This window comes from Dreissena polymorpha, chromosome 13, assembly GCF_020536995.1.
Source record: "Dreissena polymorpha isolate Duluth1 chromosome 13, UMN_Dpol_1.0, whole genome shotgun sequence".
NCBI lineage: Eukaryota > Metazoa > Mollusca > Bivalvia > Myida > Dreissenidae > Dreissena > Dreissena polymorpha.
The window spans coordinates 2,210,602-2,234,253 of record NC_068367.1 but is presented as its reverse complement, the minus strand read 5'-3'; the positions used below and the strand labels follow the sequence as shown (position 1 = coordinate 2,234,253).

At 36.3% G+C, this 23,652-nt stretch overlaps 1 protein-coding gene across 4 annotated transcripts; it reads right to left on the bottom strand.

Annotated features, from left to right (window-relative positions):
• Positions 1–1,370: 1,370 nt before the first annotated feature.
• Positions 1,371–22,611, bottom strand: LOC127855988 (uncharacterized). 4 transcript variants are annotated; one of them, XM_052391925.1, is made up of 12 exons: positions 22,487–22,611; positions 19,811–19,910; positions 14,153–14,228; positions 13,295–13,582; positions 11,797–11,892; positions 11,161–11,412; positions 9,924–10,016; positions 5,543–5,791; positions 4,703–4,798; positions 3,388–3,639; positions 2,226–2,324; positions 1,371–1,505 (listed from the first exon to the last, which is right to left on the bottom strand). In XM_052391925.1, exons 3-12 carry the CDS (start codon positions 14,223–14,225, stop codon positions 1,480–1,482), a joined length of 1,524 nt encoding a protein of 507 aa, XP_052247885.1. In that variant the 5' UTR covers positions 14,226–14,228; positions 19,811–19,910; positions 22,487–22,611; the 3' UTR covers positions 1,371–1,479. The 4 variants fall into 4 exon arrangements, with proteins under 4 accessions (XP_052247885.1, XP_052247884.1, XP_052247886.1 ...); XM_052391924.1 differs by lacking the exon at positions 22,487–22,611 and having other exon boundaries at positions 19,811–21,487; XM_052391926.1 differs by lacking the exons at positions 19,811–19,910; positions 22,487–22,611 and adding an exon at positions 16,192–16,280.
• Between the last annotated feature and the right edge of the window lie 1,041 nt (positions 22,612–23,652).

Here is a 23,652-nt window from a genome sequence, read left to right as displayed (position 1 = left end):
TTACACTGAACAGTGCTACATCCTTTGAATTGAGCACATACGCAGTGATGTAGCAAAAATTCAGAGGTTGTATCTCGAATCAGCTTATTAAATATTCGAAAATATTCATGCGTGTCTGTTGGCGTTATGTAAAAGTCACTAAGATGAAAACTGAAACAGCTACGCCTAAAAGCGCATTAGTGCTCTATACCTATGTTTATGTTAGCGTTGTTGACACCGTGTGAACTGCTCGGGTAACAAGTAAAGCATAAACAGCAATGTTTATATACTTTTATTCCTCCATATACAAGATACGAAGATTATTGTATATTTTGAATTTGAATATGGTGTCAAAAATCAAAAGTTTTGTACACGGAACTTTCATTATTAATTTATATTCTTGGTGAGATAGTCATTTGATATTAGAAAAAATATTCCTTTAATATGATGGTGACTGCGAATTTTCTTTATATTAAGTCCTCATTACCATTTTCATCATACTTTCTATGCTTTCAGAACTTCCAAAAAAGCATGTTGTTTTTATTTTGTCGAAGTTATTTCTATGAAATAATAAGGATGATAAAAAGTGCACACAACACTCGACCCGTGCGCTATGACACACTTTATAAAGTTGAATGGCGTGTGTTCATTTCAAACTTGCGATTGATTTTCAAAAATGAATTGCGTGTTAAATTATGCAATAGCGAACATCTTCAGTATCTTCAGCGCTTTGATTCTATCTCGTGGCCATGACATAGCTAACTCGTGGCCACGACAAAGAAAAAAGAGGAGAGCAATAATAAAAAGAGAAGCACCGCTCTTTTTTTAATTGTACGCCGCTTTTATTTAGTTTTGCCTTTTTCCTATCTCGTGGCCACGACATAGCTAACTCGTGGCCACGAGATAGAAAAAAAGAGGGGAGCAATTTAAAAAAAGAGAAGTGAATGTCACCTCTATGCCACCGTATCTATGCTACCGTAGAATCGTCTATAAAGTACAACTTCTTTGAAACATAAGCGATCAATATGTTTCAATTATGGTCCTCTTCCACTTAGAATATGACTATATTTTTTACCTTAACCTTATTGAATATGAACAATTTCCCCATAATGGCTTACGTTATACTGTCAAGCACTCGAATAGTCGAGCGCGCCTCTGACATCTCTTGTTTTAAACGGTGTTCATGTGCTTGGATGTTTTGCACGCATTTTTCTGAAATTAACATGTATAATCCAGAAAAAAATGGTCTGTAACAATATGTTTGAAGAAGTTAATTGCCATATATTTCACAACTAACACAAATTCATTTTCAATAGTATTTTTTTTAATCATAAGTTGTGCATGAACTGAACGGAGTTTATGTACTATTATCAAATATAATAAAATCAAGGTTCTTTCAATTGATCTATTTAGATCACAAGCTGTCATACATATTACAACACACGTCCAGTCGATGTATTTTCAATCTGGACTCCACACATTCGCTTGATCACGTTAACGTTACGTCCCAAACGTGGTGGTGTTGCCTGGAATTGAAATTAAATTTGAGTATGAAAGCAAACAAAAAATTAATATATAAACGGGACAAATGTGGCAATGATTTAATAGATATCGTGTGCAGGCGGTCGGACGGCCGGTTCATACCCTGGGTATCCTTCTCGCATCCGTGTTTTGGAGTTTATGACGCAAGCGAAGTACTTTTTTTAAAAGGTTGAAACGACACAGTGCCCGAGTGTTTTTGAAAACATGATGAACCATAACAAGAACAGCGATCACGTTTGGTTCCATACACAGTTCCTTCTAAAGTCGGGTAATGCTTTCTTTAAGTATTGAGGTTCTTAAGCCTCAGAACCAGTATCAACCATCTTACAAGATTCGGTAACAATATGAAAGTTCACTCTTGTCTAAATTTAACCTTCTATAACATGTTTGTACTTATTCTCTGAATGAGAGACACATTACTAACTTTCAGCTGATTGGTTTCGCCCGACTGAGAACCGGTCTACACTCCAACTAATTTCGAGTACTCACCTCTGGCGAACATGTGCAATTGGCTATTTCATCTTCGAGAGCATGTTTTTGTTCCTTGTCCGGATGATAATCCCTTTACTAAATTGCACTTTTTTGGACACTTCCGGGCACTTACCTCTGCCGAAACTGTGCAATGTCATATCCGAGAGCATCTGCCTGTTTTTGCCTGACTTTGAACAAGTTAACAATCTTATTATATATTATCGCACCCTTACCTCTGCCGAACATGTGCAGTGTCTTCTTCAACAGGCTCTGATTGTTGTTGATGTTTATGAGCTCACAGATGTAGTCTCCGTAATCCGCCTCGGTGACAGCTAAATGACAAGTTTATGCGGTAATTACATAATAGTTAATCTATAAATTGTGTTTTTCGTACAATGACAAACGAGTTGCAGTGAATTTAGGAACAGAACAAGAGAGTGTCAGCCCGCGTTGATCAACAGGCGCACATGAGAACGATAAAGAGTTTCTTGACGGATTATAAACGCTAATGAAGAAATTATTTCGATGCTTTTATATGTAAATAAATATTTTCACGCATTAAATGAGATAAATAAAAACAGAAATTCAAGATACATAACCAGTAGAGTAATATTGTAACGCTAGTCTTGTATATGAGGATAATGACACATTGCATTTACAGTTCAAGACAGTTCATACAATACAATGTTACAAAAGCTGGGAACGATGCCTCGGGATGGTCAATTCAAAGCATTGGCGGTTTAAACCGGTTAAGAGGCCAGCCGAACATCTATCTAAACCAACAATTATATCTTAAAAGGCAACGTACACGAATGGTAACATATAAACTGCAAACCTTAAAACATATTCGCTAAAAATATTTATTCTGGGACTACCGCCTGGAACGCCCCACGCAAAACTCAGTTGTGTCGTGAACCGGTTTATGGCTAGCATAAAATCAGACTTATCATTTAATTAATGACTAAACAAACTGTTGTTTTTTTACTTAAATGTTATCAGGTGGTTTTTGCCCTTTTAATTTGTTTATTTTATTTATTATTTTATTATTATTTTGTTCGGTGCATTCAGAATCGTGGTAGAATTAGAATAAGTAAAAACCGTATTGTCGAGTACATATGTTAATGCTCTTAATGTCTTAAATGGTTTATAAATCCCAAGGAAATTTATAAATAAATTTACTATTACTCAAGAATCAGCTGTAAGAACAAAAATGATTGAAAAAAAATACAGTTCACAAAATTGTATGCGCGTTATGATAATAATGTCTTAACGTTTAAAAATGAATAAGATAAGAGACTCACGTGAATTTCTCATTTCTTACACGTGCGGAAACCATAGCTATATAGCTAAACCAAGAAATCATTCATAAATGTCATGCTCCTACAAATCACTTACATGCGATTTCAATCACCGAATAGTTATTATTGACGTCGAACACGATGCTGTATCTGGCCTGGTCGAACAGCGGGTCAACGCGACCATTACTTGCCACCCTCTTGTTGACCCCATGGGCGTGGCGCGACCACACAAGGCGATGATTGTCGAAGTAGCGCTTGTCCCACATGATACCGCTCAGAGCGCACAACAGCCGAACCCTGTCGCTCGTTGCTCCAGTCTCGATTAACGCCATTGAACGTAACGTAACAGCTGTAGATACAGTGACGTTAATATTCAAGTCATCATTTACGAAATATAACATTTAAATCTATGTTGTAATGAATGTCATTATTAAAGCCGTGAAGCGTAACATCTCATTGATAAACATAGCTACGTAATCATCAAGGTAATGTAATATTAACTTGACGTTTATGAAGCGCATTAAGTTGTTCACCAAAACTTTATTTTTCTGAAATTCACATTTTAATTCCCGAGTTCCGAAAAGAAATCGTTCAAAATAATATGGTTTACAAATAATATCATGATTTAACCCATTTATGCCTAGTGGACTCTCCCATCCTTCTAAATTGGATCAATTTATTTCCAAAATTAGGGATGTCTAGTATATTTATTTCTATATTTAGAATATTTCTTACAGAAATTCCTTTAAGCAAACAGCGCAGACCCAGTTGGGTTTATGCTGTTTGCAAAGGCCTTTTTTCTAGACGCTAGGCATATCGGGGTTAATACGCTTCATACAATTATTTGAGTTGCGTTCTGAGAAAACTGGGCATAATGCATGTGTGTAAAGTGTCTTCCCAGATTAGCCTGTGCAGTCCGCATAGGCTAATCAGGGACGACACTTTCCGCTTTTATGACATTTTTCGTTTAAATGAAGTCTCTTCTTAGCAAAAATCTAATTTAGGCGGAAAATGTGGTCCCTGATTAGCCTGTGCGGACTGCACAGTTTAATCTGGGACGAAACTTTACGCACATGCATGCCCAGTTTTTCTCAGAACACGACTCATTTGATGCAACAACTATTTAGCATGTATAAAAATTCCTTTTAAAAGAGAGAAACGTGTCTGAATGTATGCATACAATCCACAATCCCAATAACTGGCAGATTTGACATTGCTCGTGTGACGTCATCGTTTTTGCTCATCTCGACATAATTCGCGAAATAACTTAAATATAAATAAACATTTGTTGCAAAGAGATATGAAATAGTTCAGTCAATGAGCATTCTTACTAAACTCAGTGAATTGGTCATCAGTTTAAATGCAATGATCGACATTCAGGTTTTGATCTGCGATCGTGTTTCGAGACTTACGAATGACGTTGGAAGGCAGTGATGCACGTGCAAGTTGCTTGCCGGTGGTTTTGTTGTGCAGGGAACATATGTAGTCCGTATCGCCCACCTGCATTCCTGGAGCGAATACAAAGACATGTTTTTGACGATTGTAAGATGTGTTTTGAAAAAACGATTGAAATATGTAGTGACTTATGTCACGAAATGTGCGGTATGGAGTTCTGATAAGAAAGGCATGTGAACTATGCCGATGCAGTGAATGAAATGACTGAAAATGAGTTTCTGTCGAGCATAAAATTATACTTTCTGGAAAATCATATTACAATTTAAATACATATATTATATAGAAGGCGGGTAAGACCCTGTCCTATAGTTGCGTCTGTCGAAGGCTCAATAGGTCATGTAATGTCAAGCTGTTTGTGTTTCTAGATTTTAAGTTATATTATAATACTTCATGGACTGCAAAATACGTACTTTTTGTTTATTGTGTATGTATTATCTTCAAATATCGAGAACATTTGAGCCTTGTTCTGATAAAACTGGGCTTAATGCATATGCGGAAAGTGTCGTCACAGATTAGCCTGTGCAGTCCGCACAGGCTAATCAGGGACGACACTTTCCGCTTTTATGGTATTTTTAGTTTCAATGAAGTCCCTCCTTACCGAATATTGAGTTAAGGCGTAAAGTGTCGTCCCTGATTAGCCTGTGCGAACTGCACAGGCTAATCTGGGTCGACACTTTACGCACATGCATTATGCCCAGATTTCTCAGAACGCGACACATTCACTTGACAGGTCAGATGTAAGTATTTCTGACTATACCGCCTACTACCAGTGTGCTTTCGTGATGTGGCTGACCTACCGTGTATAGTCAAGTTCAAGGAAGCGCCATTATCCCCTGGCATAACCTCGTATCTTTTACTATCTGCGACGACTTTTCCGGATTTGTAGATTGGCATGACCTCACTGGTGTTCGAGTTGCTAAGCGACCAACGGAATTCATTCGCGAGGCAACTTGCGATGTGAGATACGTCACACGCGCACTGGAATTCAGCCTCGGCATCTTGCGGTACTTCCAAGTAGAACAGAGGTTCGACTTTCAGCTTTACACCTGTAAATCAAAGTACTGACAGTACTGGTGTGACGATGCTTTTGAGAGGATGGATATAAAAGCATCAAGTTAAGTTAATCTACATCACCACAATCACCACAATTGTGTATGTTGGAACGAAAAAAAAATTTGGTACAAAATATTTGCGAAAAAAATTTGGGTATGAAAACAAATTTGGGTACGAAAAAATATTTGGGAACAAAAAAATTAGGACCGAAAATTTTTTGGGTACGAACAAAAAATTGGGGATGAAAAAAAATTGGGTACGAAAAAAAAATTGGGTACAAAAAAAAATTGGGTACGAAAAATTTTAGGTACGGAAAAAAATTGGGGGAACGGGAAAGTAGTACCTGTGGGGAACTTGACCCACACTCGCACATTTTCGGCCCTTTCCGTCAAACATCAGATAAGTTCCTCGAAGGCAATAGTATGAATACACATTTCGGAAGCGGTAATGCGGTCCTACCTACGCGCGTCAAAATGTAAGCGAAATATGTACACAAGTCTGTCAGAAATGATTGAATTAACGAAGAAAATCATGTATTGATGTAAGTATTTTGAAGGAATGTGCAGAAAATATATTAAACAAGAGCTGTGTTTGTGAAACACAATGCCCCCTGCTGCGCAGCTTTGAACGGATGACCTTGACCTTTCACCACTCAAAATGTGCAACTCCATGACATACACATGCATGCCGAATATTGAGTTGCTATCTTCAATATTGCAAAATTTGACCTTTGACCTTGACGGATACCCTTGACCTTTCGCCAATCAATATGTGCAGCTCTATGAGATACGCATGCACGCCAATATTGAAAAAGTTATGGCCAATGTTTAAGTTTTCGGACAGACAGACAGACGCTTTATATTTGACCTTGAATGATGACCTTCACCTTTCACAACTGAAAATGTGCAGCTCCATGAGATGCACATGTATGCCAAATATCAAGTTGCTATGTTCAATATTAAAAAAGTTATGGCCATTAAAGTTTTCGGACGGACGGACAGACTGACACACTGACTGGCTGACTGACTGACTGACTGACTGACATAGCAACTGACATAGGCCACCCTACCGGGGGCATAAAAAGCAATGGCGATATTTTTCTCAGCCACATAATTGTTAATAGTTTGATATCACAAAATGAAAGTGAAAGTAGAACTGTCAAAAATGACAACCTGTCAACGTGTTGTTTTTGCTGGCACGAGAGGGCGATTACAATCAATGTGTTCACATTTTGACCATAGGCTTTGTCAATGACCTTTATACTATGGGTAGCTTTGATATTATTTATTGCTATCATGTAACTGCATGATTGTGTATATGTTTACAATATACAAAGCATAAATAATGATATAAATATACTGATTGAGCTTATAATAATCTGAGAACTATAGCCAGGTCAATTAAGGACTTAAAATACAATTTTGTGTCCTGATTTCATGAAGAAATGACCATGCATGTCCTAGATTTTAAATTCAAGGCCCTGGTGTGACACATTGGTAGCATTACCGTTAAACTGTTACGAGGCTTATGAAATTAGTTTTTATTGAACTATCTAAGGAAATCTAAATCAGGCACTGATTTTTCTTGTTTTAATACAGTCATAGATCAGTTGTGGCCTATGGGTAATGAACAATTTTTGCTTACTTGTCACACCCTTAAAACTTTTCACACGTCTATAATAGCAAATCTGGATTTAGGTGATCTTCAATGGTACATTTAAACTTTAGCTCTGTTACAAGAGTGCTGGTAAAGTCCAGTCACATATTTAAATCTAGGCCATGTCAAAATCAAAGTGTCAAAGACAAATGAAAGATGCGTTCATTAATTATTGTCCAGTTGTTTACTACTGCTGTAAGTTTTTATATAATATGACTGATGAACATCATGTGAGAGAAAATTCACATTATCATTGTTTATCAGGTTTAGCAGCCTTTTAGATAACAATGTATGCTTGTTTTCAATGTCGCTTCTGGGGATCAAACCCGTAGGGCTTTTAGGAAGATTCTGAAATTTTCGATCCCTCGAGAGCAACCAAACCAAAAATTAAGTCAAATATTGCCGACTCGGTTTTTTGAGTCGGTTCATAATGGATAATGGAGCTTGGTTGGTCATTGTCGGCTCTGGTACTACTTACATGTACCCCAGGTACTCTTAAGTATACTTACATGTACCTTGGGTACTCTAAGTATACTTACATGTACCCCAGGTACGGTAAATAAACGTAATTGTACTTGGTCCATATTAGACTGTACCCGAGTTGTATTCGCGCCCAAAATCCGATGTCGTAAAACGCGCAACCGATTATCTTAAACACACTTCTCTTAAAAAAACACTGCATCAACATGCTTTTTGAGTATGTGTTCCGATAATATAGAGGCCATTCTACAGAAAATTGACATAAATGTGTAATTACAAACAAATAGTCGACAACGACTGATTTAGGGTTAAATTTCCCGGGTACATTATAGTATATTTACCGTACCCGGGATACATCTAAGCATACTTAAGAGTACCCGGGGTACATGTACGTAGTACCCGAGCCGACAATGAACAATCGAGCGAAAATGGAAGGTGCAACAACTCTCACGCCCCCTAGCATCGTCTTTAGCAGTATTCAGTTCTCAACAGGAAAGTGCTGGAGTCATTGATCCCGAGGGACAAGAAAAACAATTGATTAATGTTCGAAATAAATAATTTGATTAATGACAATTCTATTATTTGAGCCAGGTCACAGATAAAGCGCAGTCAAATCAGTATCTAATTAAATTATTTGTTATTATTTGTCAGAAAAACGCTTTTAAGCAAACAGCTTTCAAGCGACTGCAGGCTGATCGAGATCCAAACTGGCCATAATCGCATTAATGTCTCTTTTACTGTGACACAGTTCATTTAACTTTAAAATGATAAAAAGTACTAACACTAAGAAAGAGTACGAACCAGTAAAGAGTTTGAAATCAATGTTGAATTTCAGGACAGCTTGGTGATCTGCAAATGCCCGATGAAATGTTGATATCGGGTATCATAGTCATTCAATAAGTCGCAAAATGCTCGAATACAATTTATAAAGCACAATGTGACTTCTATTGATAACTAAAAATACCAGTATGCCAGTTTTGCCGTGTCAAGCTGTTACGATCCAGAAAGTCCTTCATTCACATCGAGTATATATCCTTCGAATTCCAACTATTGTTGTCATAAGCGGAGATTTAGTGAATAAATAATTCATATATCCTAAATGACAGCTTCTAAATAGCGAAACAAGCCAATTTATGCAGTAAGAAAGTTTTGAATCGAGACTCTCACGGGGGCGGCCATTGTTGAATGTTGAAACACGAACGACAACTCTGCTAGGAGAATGTTATCAATGACAAGCAATCTCTTACGCAGTGGCGAATGCAAAAGGGAAGTAACTGAAAAATCGAGTTATCTCAATCGGACTGGCTCGGTCTTTTACATAGGTCTCCATTGTGAATTTTGTTTATGGTTATGATACCTTGGACGATGCTGTTCCAGCATCGTCAAAAAGTACTCGATTTCGAAACTATACATGATCACAGCGTGTAAGATTGCGGTTGCATTTACTTTTATGCTGCTTATAAAAGAACTGCGGTTGCATGAAAATATGAGATGAGATGTCAGTTTACCGATTGCAGCACTAGCCGGACTGCTGAACTATTATTTAAGAATTTTAAAATCGATGTATATCATATGAAGCCATATTTTTGTTTCCGTAATCTGTCCAACTGGAGGTTGTGTACAAATGGCTCAGAATAGACGTGTTTGATAAGTTCGAGGAAAAATCGTCATTTTCCGAGGTATGTGTTTGGTTGGTCACAACAGTGAATGTGTTGTATTATTTGTATGCTTAACCCATTTATGCCTAGCGTCTAGAAAAAAGGCCTTAGCAAACAGCGTAGACCCTGATGAGACGCCGCATGTTGCGGCGTTTCATCTGGGTCTGCGCTTTTTGCTTAAAGGAATTTCTGTAAGAAATATTCTAAATATAGATAAAATTTACTAGACATCCCTAATTATGGAAATAAATTGATCCACTTTAGAAGGTTGGGAGAGTCCACTAGGCATAAATGGGTTAAATATGTTCTACAAGTACGAAATATCATGTACCGTCTACAGAAACCGTTGCATTCGTGGCCGCCAATGTAAGGTTGTTCTTCTTCAGTTCACAGACAATGTAACCATCGTCCGTCTTCTGCGAATCTGAATATGAATACGAACGAACAACTTATTAAGAATAGTGAATGTTAACATAGGCATTAATTTTATCTTCTTTCATCTTAACTATTCAGTGTTTGAATGCGTTCTAGAAAAAAGGTATTGGTTTAAAGCCAGTCGTTCTACTTACAGAGCACATTTTTATCAGTTACGACTCGATATTAAACTCACAACGCACATACACTCATGACCAATATCTTCCTTAAATAAAGGTCATGTGATTATTAAAGAAATATATATATAATTTCTTATATCAACTTACTGACATATTTAACTTCTTGAACGAGTGCATAGTAATTTAAATATGTCGTACGATGTTTATTTAGACGAGGCCGTGTAATGCGTATTATTAAAGGGACCTTTTCATAGATTTTGGCATGTATTAAAGTTTGTCATTAAATCCTTTATATTTATAAATGCAAACACTTGATCTCAAAAGCTTAAGTAAAAAAACAAAAAACAAAACAATTTAAAAAAGAACAAGATGTGTTTGGAAACACTTTGCCCACCCCCCATATATTTGACCTTTGACCTTGAAGGACCTTGACCTTTCACCACTCAAAATGTGCATCTCCATGAGATACCCATGCATGCCATGTATCAAGTTGCTATCTTTAATATTGCAAAAGTTATGGCCAATGTTAAAGATTGACGCAAACCAACAAACAGACAGGGCAAAAACAATATGTCCCCCAGTATAGACTGGTGTACATACAAAAAAGTAAACCTCAACAGGGCTCGAACTACGGACCCCTGGAGTCCTGGAGTAAAAATCTACCATAAAGACCACTCGGCCATCCGTGCTCATGCAATGAGAGATTTTTTTATACGTTATATAAGCAACCCTCGTAGTTTCACAAAATATAACGACAACAACAACAGAACTCTCCAATTTATTCAATCGTTTTCGGGGTTTTAAATCGTCAAACGATTTTATTATGGATAGTTTAGAGCATGGTAAATGTTCAGTATTACTGTTTCCTCACAACTATCTTAACTTTAACGAAAATTTGCGAATCTGAAATAACTTTTTTATTTTTTATTTTGTCAATAACTAGTAACCAAAACGTGAAAAAGCCCCTTTAAACGAGAAATTTTATTCATAATAAAATAGTTTTAAAAAACTTGCCTTTTATTGTAAGAACACTATTCTCAATCCCTGTAGTATTGTCCCTATAGAAGGAAAACGAGTACTTGGTAGCAAATTTTGTGGCCAAAAATTTCCCGCCCTTTGTCAGTGTCGTCTTCTGCCCCGCCTCTGTCACGTGACTGATGACGACATCACCACCTGGCGACTTGGAGGCATCGTGTTGACAGTTTATACCCACGTCCTTGCCGACTTCCGCTCTAACTTTGTAAGGTGTAATTGCAAGGCCATTTTCTGAAAGTGCATGTACAAAATTTCCGTAATTATGTCAGATTCAGTATAATATTATATCAAATATTTATTTGATAATAATTTGGAACTGTAATATAAAATTTTATTGCACTAAGGTGTCATTCGCATCAAGGTGGACGATTCACCAAAATAGGTGGGAGACGTGCAAGAGTGGTTCCGGTAGTATATCGCCGAATAGAACATTTAAACGAATATAAAATGTAATACTGTTATTTTCACAGAAGAGCGTAATAGGAAACGAATGAAAAGTTTCGTATTGTGAGGATGGAATATAAAATATTTGTATTTCTGTCAAAAAAGTACTTTTTTATTTTTTCATATAGTGTACATATAGTAGGAGTCTTCGTGTAATATAATCGTACTTACCAAACATGATCACCGGCACAGATGACTCTGCTAGCCACTTCCGGTCAAGGTCGTGCACGCGACAGACGTACTCGCCGTGGTCTGCGGGTACCAGTTCTGTTACCAAACGACAATATCCGTTCATTTTAGTTAAAATAATAAATAAGGTATTGAATGAATCGAACGCGGTTACTACAGGTGACATTGCGGACACTGTGTTTTTTAGTTATCTCATTTCTCTAAATAAGGCTTGTAACACGACCCTCCGTTCGCAATCGGAAAACATCCTTTGTGACATATCAAACCTCGGTCATTTTAGTTTAAAATCGTATCTGGTTAGGCACGATAACATTGAAATCCATTTTGAGATACTCGAGAGATACTGTATTATTCTGTGTAAAAACAGTTTTCGGAAACTTGTAAGGGTGGGGGGGGCGAGAAAGTTCCTATAAATGTGATAGAGTTGACACCTTTGCCACCATGATTACTTATGGCAAAAATATTCGTAACTGAACGCATGCATTCCAAATGTTTATATTTATATAAAATAACATAACAACTCGACTAAAGCAAACCATCTCTTACAGAGAAACACACGTGAAAAAAGATGAAAATCGAGCAATGAAAATTGATCGTGCAGATGCAAAAGTCTTTCATATACCTGACTTCCTCAAGCATTAAGATTGATCATGCATATGCAAAAGTAATAAATATTTAAACCTTACTTTCCAAGCATTAAGATTGATCGTGCATATGCATAAGTCTTTTATATACCTGACTTCCTCAAGCATTAAGATTGATCATGCATATGCAAAAGTAATTTATATTTAAACCTTACTTTCCAAGCATTAAGATTGATCGTGCATACGTTTGTTTATGCAAAATATTTTATAAACCTGGCAGATGTCCTTTAAATATCTGACTTTCCAACCATTAATATCGATCGTTCATGTGCAGAAGTCCCTTTATTACTCGACTTTCAATGCATGAACAGTGATCGTCCATGTGCAGACGTCCCTTTATTACTTGAATTTCAAGGCATGAACAGTGATCGCTCATGTGCAGAAGGCCTTTATCGACATTGATTTCCAGACATTAACATTGAATATTGATGTACAGAAGTCCTTTATATACCACTCATTTATATACTAGTGCCTAACTTTATAAGCATGAATATGCAATAGTATTTTACATACATGAAATTCCAAGCATGAGCATTGATCGCTCATATGCAGAAGTCATTTACATTCCTGACTTTTCAAGCAGGAACATTCATCGTTCATATGCAACAGTTCTTTATATACCTGACGTTAAAAGTATAAACGTTGATAGTTCATATTCAGAAGTCCTTAATATAGCTGACTCTCCAAGCATGAACATTTATCGTTCATATGCATATATCAGTTTCATACCTGACTTTCAAAGCATAAACATAAATCGTTCATGGGCAGAACCCTTCGTATATTTTATTTTCCAGATATGAACAATGTCCATTAATATTCAGATGTCCTTTTAATACCTGACTTTCCAAGCATGAATACCACCGGCTCCTCTATGAGGTTCTTTGAGACGGTTGCAAAGTCCTTTTGCTCCTCAAACATTGACCTCACGCTGTAGCCCATGTTCACGCCGTGCTGCACGAGATCCCAGTTGATCGACAGGTACCTCTCATGACCGTCTCGCCCGATTTTTGACCAAGTGATCACGTGGTTTAGATAGTATAGCTGCCCTTTACCTGCTCGACAGACGAATGCGGCGGAAGTTGTGTTCCCGTTCCTGATTAATGTCACGTTGGTTTCGAGTCGTACTGAAACAAATCAGGTACGGTACATATGTATACTTGTGATACCACATTATGTGAATCTAGGGTTCATTACAATTAATATTTGCATTGACTTTTGCCATCTTAATTCGTGAACATATCTGTTTAAAATTATGTATTCGCCAATCTGTCTCGTAACAAACCAATGTGTTATTACTTTGTAAGATATGTTTGCAACATTGGTTAATATACCCGTATTTGAGTGCTAAATTGTGAATGGAACCAGTTTCGGCTTCCCTTGTTCGATGTTGAAACATAATGTTTTTGGATAAAAATTGTTTAATGTTATGTGTTAAAGACACGTTGAACAGTTTATATAATGTGAACTTAAGAAATATATTTTCGACGCGTAGAAGACTTCAGAATATCTCAAATTTCTCATGTATGCATGTGAACCGCACTAGATATAGTACAGGTTATACTTGAATAATTGTGTAAAAAACAACAACAAAATATAGCAAGATAGAATTTATGTATCCGCATCATTAGTTTATCAGATTACGGGGCATATAATATCTATCATCAAAGATTTAACTGATAACACCGGAAACTTACATAAGGTCTGAGCTGGTACCCACAGACTTAAGCAGCAGATTAGGAGTAGCGTGAATGAGCTGTGTCCCGGCATTGTCTGGAAATAAGTTATAAGGATAAACGTCGTCGTGGATACAGCTGTCCGGCTAGCTATGTAGTTTGTATATGCGCTTCTCGCCAAGGCGACCTGGTTCGCTTCGCGCAATGTGATTTAGTGGTTGTTAACCGAACCGGACAATTGTCCTTGGTAATGTAGATGATGACGATGATTGTTGTTGTTTATGATAAAGACTACAATGACATGATGACGATGTAACAAAAATGCGTTTTTTATAATGAATGGATGCAAACGGTATACTGATTGTGTAAACATGGACGAAAGGCAGGGGTATCGACATAAATAATAAAATTTATTTTCTTTTATTGTAATTCATTTTTGTGTGTTTATGGTCCACATGGTACCTCGTTTTAACCTCTGCTTGCATGATATATTTCCTAAAACCTGTTCCTTTTTACAGCATTAAAACGTCATGCTTTAAATGTCATGATTTCGTTTATGGTCAGTTGACCATATAATAGTCTATACATTATATATCATATATGATTATTTTTTGTGCCGGGTCCCTATGGTTTCGACTTAAGCATATACAGCTCATCGTCATTAATATATATATCTACAATAACGGCTCGCGTTTAAAAGTAGGTACAAAACATACATCATTTCGAAGGAAGAAAAATGTACAAAAACCAGAAATAGTCATGTTTTCGTGTTTTCGTGAGAGTTTTACATGGATGAGGTAAATGGTAAATACATAATGGCCATTTACTGTCAAACGTATAATTGCAACAATTATTACATTATTCTGAATCTTATTTTTTTAAGTGGAATGATATAATTATTTTAGACTACATATTATACAACATATTTTCTCGTATTTTAAAGCATTTTAAACTGTACACGGCTAATTTTCGTAGCAATGTTTTATTAGAGCTATTAAGTAGTTCAAAATATTTTTACCGGATCTATAATACTGTGGAATTAATTAATTCGATGTGAAATCGTATTTGTTTCAGTATAACACTAAACTCAGCTCATGATTTTTATTGATTTACTATCATGTTTTTTTTTACATTTTAATTAATTTCGTATGGTAAAACTTGCTTGACCTTGTGGCATAAAAATAATAACTTCACAGCAGTGTTTTTAAACTGACATCTTTGCCGATCCGTTTCATTTAATGTAATAAAGCGGTCTCACAAAATACTGAATGCCTTTTTATCGGACTTATATTTTGCTCAATACATATATTTCACTATCTAGCATACTGTACAAACTGATGCTATGTAAGTGCACGTATTTAAATGTGTGGTTGTATGAATGAATAAAGTATTTCGTTTGTAGTTGATATTGAGTTTTTTCACTAGTAAAATATGGTGTGTTTTATGCATTTACACTATTCAGCTGATCAGTTTAGTTGATAAAACTTTCATAATGATAAAAACACAGCAAAAACAAAACTAACAACATAAAAACTCAAACGTATAAACGAAAGAGAGCATAAAATGTAGCAGCATTGTATTTCAATCAAAACCAAACCTAAAATTCACTGGACGTAATACAATTTAAACAAAATGCAATTCAATTATTTCCGGTTGACAAAATAGTGTTCCAAACAAAATGTACGCATATTAACAAATTCAAACGCAACACAAATTATTACCACAATTGAAAAGGTCGATTGAAAAGCTAAGACGATACTAACCTCAAGCTGGTATTTCCAAAACTGTAGATACAAATCCCGAAGTCTTAACATCGTTGACTGGCTATTATAAAAATGTATATACCGGTACAGTAATTAATTTGGTCTCAGACATTTTGGAACGTGGATGTGGCAACACAATTTATTTCAATCAACTATTGAAAAAGTTATTGAAACACATATTTCGATCGTAATGAAAATTATTAGTTGTTAAAATATAAGTACCGGTAAATTGTTTCAAATTTGTTCTATAGAAGTATGTTATTGATGTTGATTTTTAAGAAATAAAAATGGACTCACCGAAGTGAACTAAGAATTGTCTCTGTTAGGCGAACTCGAGTACAACGTTCGCGATTTGTAGTAATATAATGAAACGTAGTGTTTAACGTCTGTTCTTTAACAAGTATTCTATCACGTCTGCTTAATAACGTCTGCTAATTGACGTCCGTGACAATGACAAAATTGTTAGACATGACGACGGCCATTAAGCTGTCATTGTGACAATTCTCAATGGTTTCTTTGTAAACAGCAAAAAGTTTCATTAATAAAGCTGTAACAGCAAAATCCTTTATGTAATAAGTGTGGTTATTTTTTTTAAAAGATGGGCACTGTCTCTGTCAAAGATATTACGACAAAATGACAGTCGATACTTAATTCAGCACGCACAACATTTATACTATGTAATCGCTATGTTTTAAAATGAAGGGAATGTGAAAGCATGAAAGAAAAGGTATATAATTACTAAAATAAACTAATAGCACTTCTATCTTTGTATATCGTGTGAAAACAACAATTCATTGTCATTACATGTTTATTAAGGAGAGCTTTTTTAGTATAATTTAAAAGCAAAGTCCCTGTCTAAAATGAAAATCATTGTCACGAAACCTTCATCGAGTTTAAGGGTCTCACTGAAAGCCTTTAAATAACTATCGTTGCAAGCAGTGTCAGTGTTACCAAATGAAACAGCGATGTCACTTACAAACAATTCATATTGTAAAGTTGTTGCTTTTTAATGCCACATCAAAGTTGTGCGAACATGGGGACTTTGCATTATGCACATGCTATGCATAATCTATATTCTAGTCTTGAAAATACATAAACATCCTATACAAGAAATAAATCTATAAAATTGTAGCAATCGAACTTTAGCTTATACGCATATATGTAATTTTGTGTTGTGTGATATCCTCAGACGCAGGAAGTGGCGTAATATAAGCATGAAGAGTTTATTTTACTTTTACAGTTATATTTCTCCAAACGCAATACAAAGATACAGAAAATGTAAGATAACATTTCACTATGTCAGTAAACCTTTACCGAGATCAATGCGGCGGTTTTGTATATTAAAAGTATTTTGGTCGATAAAATATCCGCGAGTAACAAGCGTCTATTATGTATATTCCATTAGCACAAAGCGAGTTCGAACACATTGTAAACTCAAAAGCATTTTGAAGCCTTATCAATAATACAAACGTTATGCATTTTCTCATCAATTATTTCATGAACCGGAAAGCGTGGTCTACTTTTTGGTACACTATATATTATGCAGGGTTCTCAATAACTTTTGAGCCAACAGGCCAAAATGTGAAACCAACAGGCGTTCTAGGGGGGTGCGGGGGCATGCTCGCCCGGAAATTTTTTAAAATTGAGCACTTGATTTCCTGCATTCTGGGCCATTTTATGGCTATTTGAATGGTCAACCAGGCACTTATATTGGAGCATGTTTGTGTGCATTTTATGAATTTTAGCATTTTTAACTAACAAAAGATAAATGAACAAGGTTCCAATTGAGACATTTTATTCTGAAAAGGAAAAAAACTTCGATTTTGGATTAGGAATGGGGCTAAAATTCGGCCCTACAGGAATGTGCGGAAAAGGCCTGATTGTCCGTCTGCCATGCACATTTTGCGTGACACTTCTAGTTTGAAACGTAACTAAATTAAAACAAACTTTCACAACAACACAAACTTTGCATTCATCATGTGATAAAAAGAATGTCAAAATATTTGACTTCTTTTTGACCGATTCCAATTTGCGCCTTTTCATTGTTGTTGTTGTTGTCCAACTTGTTGACGCTCTCAAATAATAAGCTTCTTTTTATATTGGTAATATTTGGAGCGTCCAACCAGGCTGGCATTTAAAATATGTTGGACTGTTTTCCTTCTTTGTCTATATTGTTGCGCAAGGATTTTGTGCGCAACATTCAAACCCGATATAAGACACTTAATATCAACGGATTGCAATATGTGCATACCTGTGTAGATAATTCATTTCTCGATAATGTTCCGTAAAAATGATGTAATGACACTTTGAATTTTGCACGCCTGAGCAATTTAAATCCAACCACTATTCATTTTTTCAATATCTCTCGATTCGCTCGCTGTGTAGATATAAATCGATAACACGACCTTGATGTAAAGCATCTGGTTTAAATGTGGAAGAATAAACAGCGTAAAATACAGTTTGCGTTCGTCTCTTGTGGTGCAGAGCGTTATATAGTAAAACGAAGTTATACTTTTCTGGATTAATTTAGCATTGTTTTTTTTTCTAAATTGACCATTAAAAAGTTCTGAAATAATTACATCTGTTATTTTTATACTCTACATAAATAATATTGATACAGATCGTACAGTATACCGTCCTATTTAACGTAGAATGTAAGTACATAAAACAACACAGACAGAGGTGCGAAAAAGACATGCATAAAAACTTGCTGAAACTAAGAAGAGTGAATAGAAACTGCACCATATCTGTTTTGAACATATGCTTATTAAATCGACAAAGATTAGCATACTAAATCTAGTTAGGTAAAAGTCGGTGTAAAAAGCTCATGTTAAATAAAATTAAGCGTACACGTTACACCGTAATGCCTTCTTCTGATTGGTTCATATTTAAATCAGTTTCATGACATGGCTACAGGTCAGTGATTGTTTTGCGATTTAAGCAGAAGTTTAATTGAAAAATTTATGCCTTTCTAACTTCAATCGACAATATTTGAGGTAAAAATGGACTTCTGAATTAAAACTGAATGAGTTGGTAATGTTATTTTGCATTTTTACGCAAATTGATGAAAATTTAAACTTTCCACTACATAAAAGGTCCTTCACCGATAAGACGTTCCAAAGAATTTAGCCCATATAAAAAGTATCTCTAAATTGCGTCTTATAAATGAGACTAGTTGTTGTTGTAGTAATGCGTTAAGGGAGATAATCAAACGACGTCTATGCTTAATAGCAAAAAGGCATTCTATACATAGATGGTGACGTCACTACGTTATTGTCACCTCTATACTAAGACGCATCACATTTCCCAATTTGGGGAATTATGCTTCCGCAAAAGTAGTTCTGCGTTAGACCGGTGTGTACACAATTAGCAAAAAGGAGCAAAATTACCGAAAAGACACACAAATTTCTAAAGTCAATTGCCGATTTTCCAAATCTGAGCGATTTTCAACCGGCCAAAATTTGATTTCAAACGGCCGATTTGGCCGGCGGCCGGTTCTTATTGAGAACCCTGATTATGGTTTGAATATATCTTCGCTTGGATGTACCAGTTGTATGAAGTTTTCTGAACATGACAATTGTTAACGAATTTTGTATTTTGGAATATGGCCCATTATTTCTAAAGCGTTTTCGACCGATAAAATCGTTATCGGTATTTTTTAAGAAAGAAATAACATTCCGTGATGCGAAATTTATTGTATATTTAAGGCTTATCAGGATCGACACTTTCCCCTTTAATTCAATGTTCTGTTTATATGAAGTATCTTCTAAACTGAACTTGAGTTTAGGAGGAAACTGTCGTTCATGAGAACAATGCGGGGAATCACGTGGTCAGAATTGAGAAAACATGGCCGCCGATGCCTCTCTTAGATGGAAAATTTGAGTGTTTAAACAGGTACATTTTCCTTATTACTTACTTGTTTTTAATCGGTAGAGGCCTATCATAAGGTCAGCCGGACGCGGTTTCATTGAGTATCAACCGTTTCCCTCTGGTTGGTCTGAGTGTGGAGATTACTCCTGGAATATTTAGAGATTTCCTGAACCGTCAATTGCTGTTGTACACGGACTAAAAATAATATTTCTGTTTTCACACTAATTGCCACTGTTTAAGTACCAGTTGTTCATGCGGACGTATTGTAACTGGCAAAAAATGGATACATCGATTGCTAATGGCGTTATTTTCAAGGTAAAGTTGAGTTTCGATTGGTTTTGACGATTGCTGTTGAACACGCACATGGCTGTTATACACGGACAACTTCTAGAACAACTGTTGTTGAGCACGCACATGTCAAGGAATACCGTTTTCTCCGCCGAATAAGTCTAAAACAACGTCGCATTGGCATGTTCTAGTGCATGTAGCGATACATATCTTATGTAAAGGCACTGAACATGTTAATTCGTATACGACATTGGCTATATGGATCATCAAAATTTTATTTTCAATAGGAATTTTATCATTGTAATGGCTTGCGAGTATTTGAAAATGTTGCTTTTCCTCCAGACAGTTGTATTAATATTTGTTTTGGACTCCTGTTTTTTGCTTGAAGAAATCCCTTCATGATATTGTCATTTTAGTTTATGTTCAATTGTTTTCAAAGCATTTTTTCATGCTAAAGGGACAAGTACATATAAAGACAGGATAACATTTTACCCGATTACTATACAGTTTGCGACCAGAACATAAAGGATGAATATGATTTGGGATTGGGCATGCATTTAAACAACTTGGTAAATGCATTTTATTTCCTACATATTGTGTACTGTGTTTTAAGCTTTCAGAGATCAATTCATCATGTATTTTGTAAAAAGGATAGTTTTTCGAGTGAATATACTTAACACATTTGATGATGTAGATTAGTAGCATTTTTCGTCCCAGGTTAGTATTATCAAGAATATTTTTTATTGCAATGATAGTGTTGAATTGGTCTCTTTTCAGTACTTGTTTTACATGATCCGGATAGAGGACAGACTGTACATATAACTTCGAAGCGGGCATACAACCCTATAGCTACAGACACCAAATCAGACACATTTCAATTCACAAGGTAACTAGTTTTCAACAACAATCATCATTAAGCTTTGATCATATAACTTCATTACAGTGGCAATATAAAGTTTAGGCCAGCGTGCCCGCAGGTAAGTTTTTATGTACTACTTTGCTAAAAAAGCTATTAAATTAAGAATAAGTACTGAAAATAAGCAATATCATATATAGAATTACGTATAATACGTATCAAATATGTTTGGACACGACATTTATAGTCAAAATAGCAAGATGGTTTAATATGGACTTGGAAGCTGCCATCGTTTGGAAAATCAAGAGTGGGTTACAATTATTTTATCTACGAAACAAATGGTTAAAAAGTAATGTTTGAAATTATCGTTGTTAAACAAGTCTGCCATACAGTCTAAAGCCATTATCTGAAAGAGCTGTTATTGTGGTAACAATTAGAAAATTGTATTGGTCTGACTGTTCATACATTTGTCAAGATTTGGCAATATAACACTTTAGCCCCCGCCAGAGGTGTGATTACATACTGAATGAACACAATGGGATCATTCCGTGTGCATATCCACCCTCTGGCGGGGGCCACAGTGGTTATATTTTATTATGTTTAGACTAAACTTCGATTATTGACGATTTAAACAGTGTAAGAATCAGTTTCCAATATTATATCTCTACTATTCAGCATGTTTAAAACAAATAAAAACTTCAAAATACCTCTTGCTTTAGAGAAAGGTCAGGTCATATACCAAGGCTGACTGGTCTGGTTTCAAGAAGAGCTTAAATTGTTTTCAGTTAAATTTGACCAGTTGGACCGCACTGATCCAAATACCTCTTGGAACAGTCTCAAGGCCGAAATAAATAGACTCACCGAAAAATACATCCCATCTAGGTTAAGCAAGTCACGTGTGGATCTTCCATGGATCTCGCATGCCATAGTCAAACTCATACGTAAAGGAGTTAAACTTTATTCAAAGCAAAAAAGGTCAAAAACTCCAAACCCCCAAAAAGTCACACAATTCAAATCCATTAAAGCCCAAATACAAAAGCAAATAAGGAACTCGTATTGGTCCTACTAAGACACAGTTATCTTCACTGATAGTTCCAACCCAGGCCAAAAGAAAAAGTTTTACTCCTTCATCAAATCAAACAAAAATGAAAACTCAGGAGTAGCCCCACTAAGCAGTAACGGTCAAATCCACTCTGATCCAACCACAAAGGCCAACATACTAAATCAACAATTTGAATTCGTCTTCTCCCGCCCCCAGCCTCTTAGTTTCAAACAACTTGCTAAGAGTGCCATAACTTATCTCTCCCACCCACCGATGCCCCCAATTAACATAACTGTCCAAGGAATTGATAAACTCCTAACTGGTCTAAATCCTAATAAAGCATCAGGCCCAGATGAAATCTCCCCAAGGCTACTCAAAGAGCTGCACAGTGAAGTTGCCCCAATGCTTACAAGCATTTTCCAGAGGTCACTTGATACAGGAATTGTCCCAGATGACTGGAGACATGCAGTTATTTCCCCTGTCTACAAAAATGGTCAAAAGTCCAAAGCTAGCAACTATCGGCCCATTTCCCTTACCTGCATTGCATCCAAACTTATGGAACACACCCTGGTCTCAAACATTATGAAGTACTTTGACTCCCACAACATATTAAGCCCCCAGCAGCACGGTTTTAGGTCAAAACTCATAGGTTTCACCCAGGAGATTGCTGACAATCTAGAACTCGGTCAGCAGTCTGATATCATCATAATGGATTTCAGTAAAGCCTTCGACAAAGAAGATCACCACAAATTAATCCACAAACTTAAGCATCTTGGAATTGATAATGAGCTCTCCTCTTGGGTCCGCTCTTTTCTCCATAACAGGTCACAACAAGTTCTGGTCGAAGGTAAAAGCTCCGATAGGCTACCAGTCCTCTCCGGAGTCCCCCAGGGTTCGGTACTCGGCCCTTGCCTCTTTCTCGCTTACATAAATGACCTACCTGAAAGCATAAAAAGTCGGGCCCGCCTCTTTGCTGATGATACTGTGGTTTATCTAACCATACAATCATTATCTTCCGCAGAAAGCTTACAGCAGGACCTGCACCTCCTAGAGTTATGGGAGCGGGAATGGTGTATGGAATTTAATCCCGACAAGTGCGAGATCGAAAAACCCTTATATTCCCCTATAGGCTACATAACATGGAACTCAGATCAACCGAACAGTCCAAATATTTAGGAGTCACCTTAGGTCAAAATCTCAATTGGGCCCCTCACATAAACAACATTACCTCAAAGGCCAAAAATACTCTCCGCTTCATCAAAAGGAATGTCAAAACTGACAACAAAAAGGTCAAAGAAGCTGCTTACAAAACATATGTCCGCCCCCAAGTTGAATACTGTTCTACAGTCTGGGATCCCTGGCAGAAATACCTTTCATACAAAATTGAAATGATTCAGAGATCAGCAGCCCGTTACATACTAAATGACTACGGTTACACCAGCAGTGTCACCGATATGATTTCGGCCCTAAATTGGAAAACCCTAGAATATAGAAGACGCCAAGCCACTCTTGTCATGTTTTTCAAAGTCAGAAATGATTTAGTTGCCGTGGATCATCACCATCTTATTCCTACCAGAAACCTAAATTACCTAATCCCACATTCCAAAACAAATTACCACCTAAACTCCTTCTTTCCCAGAGCTATCAGGCTATGGAACGGTCTACCAACCTATATACAATCCAGCCCCAACCTACTGACCTA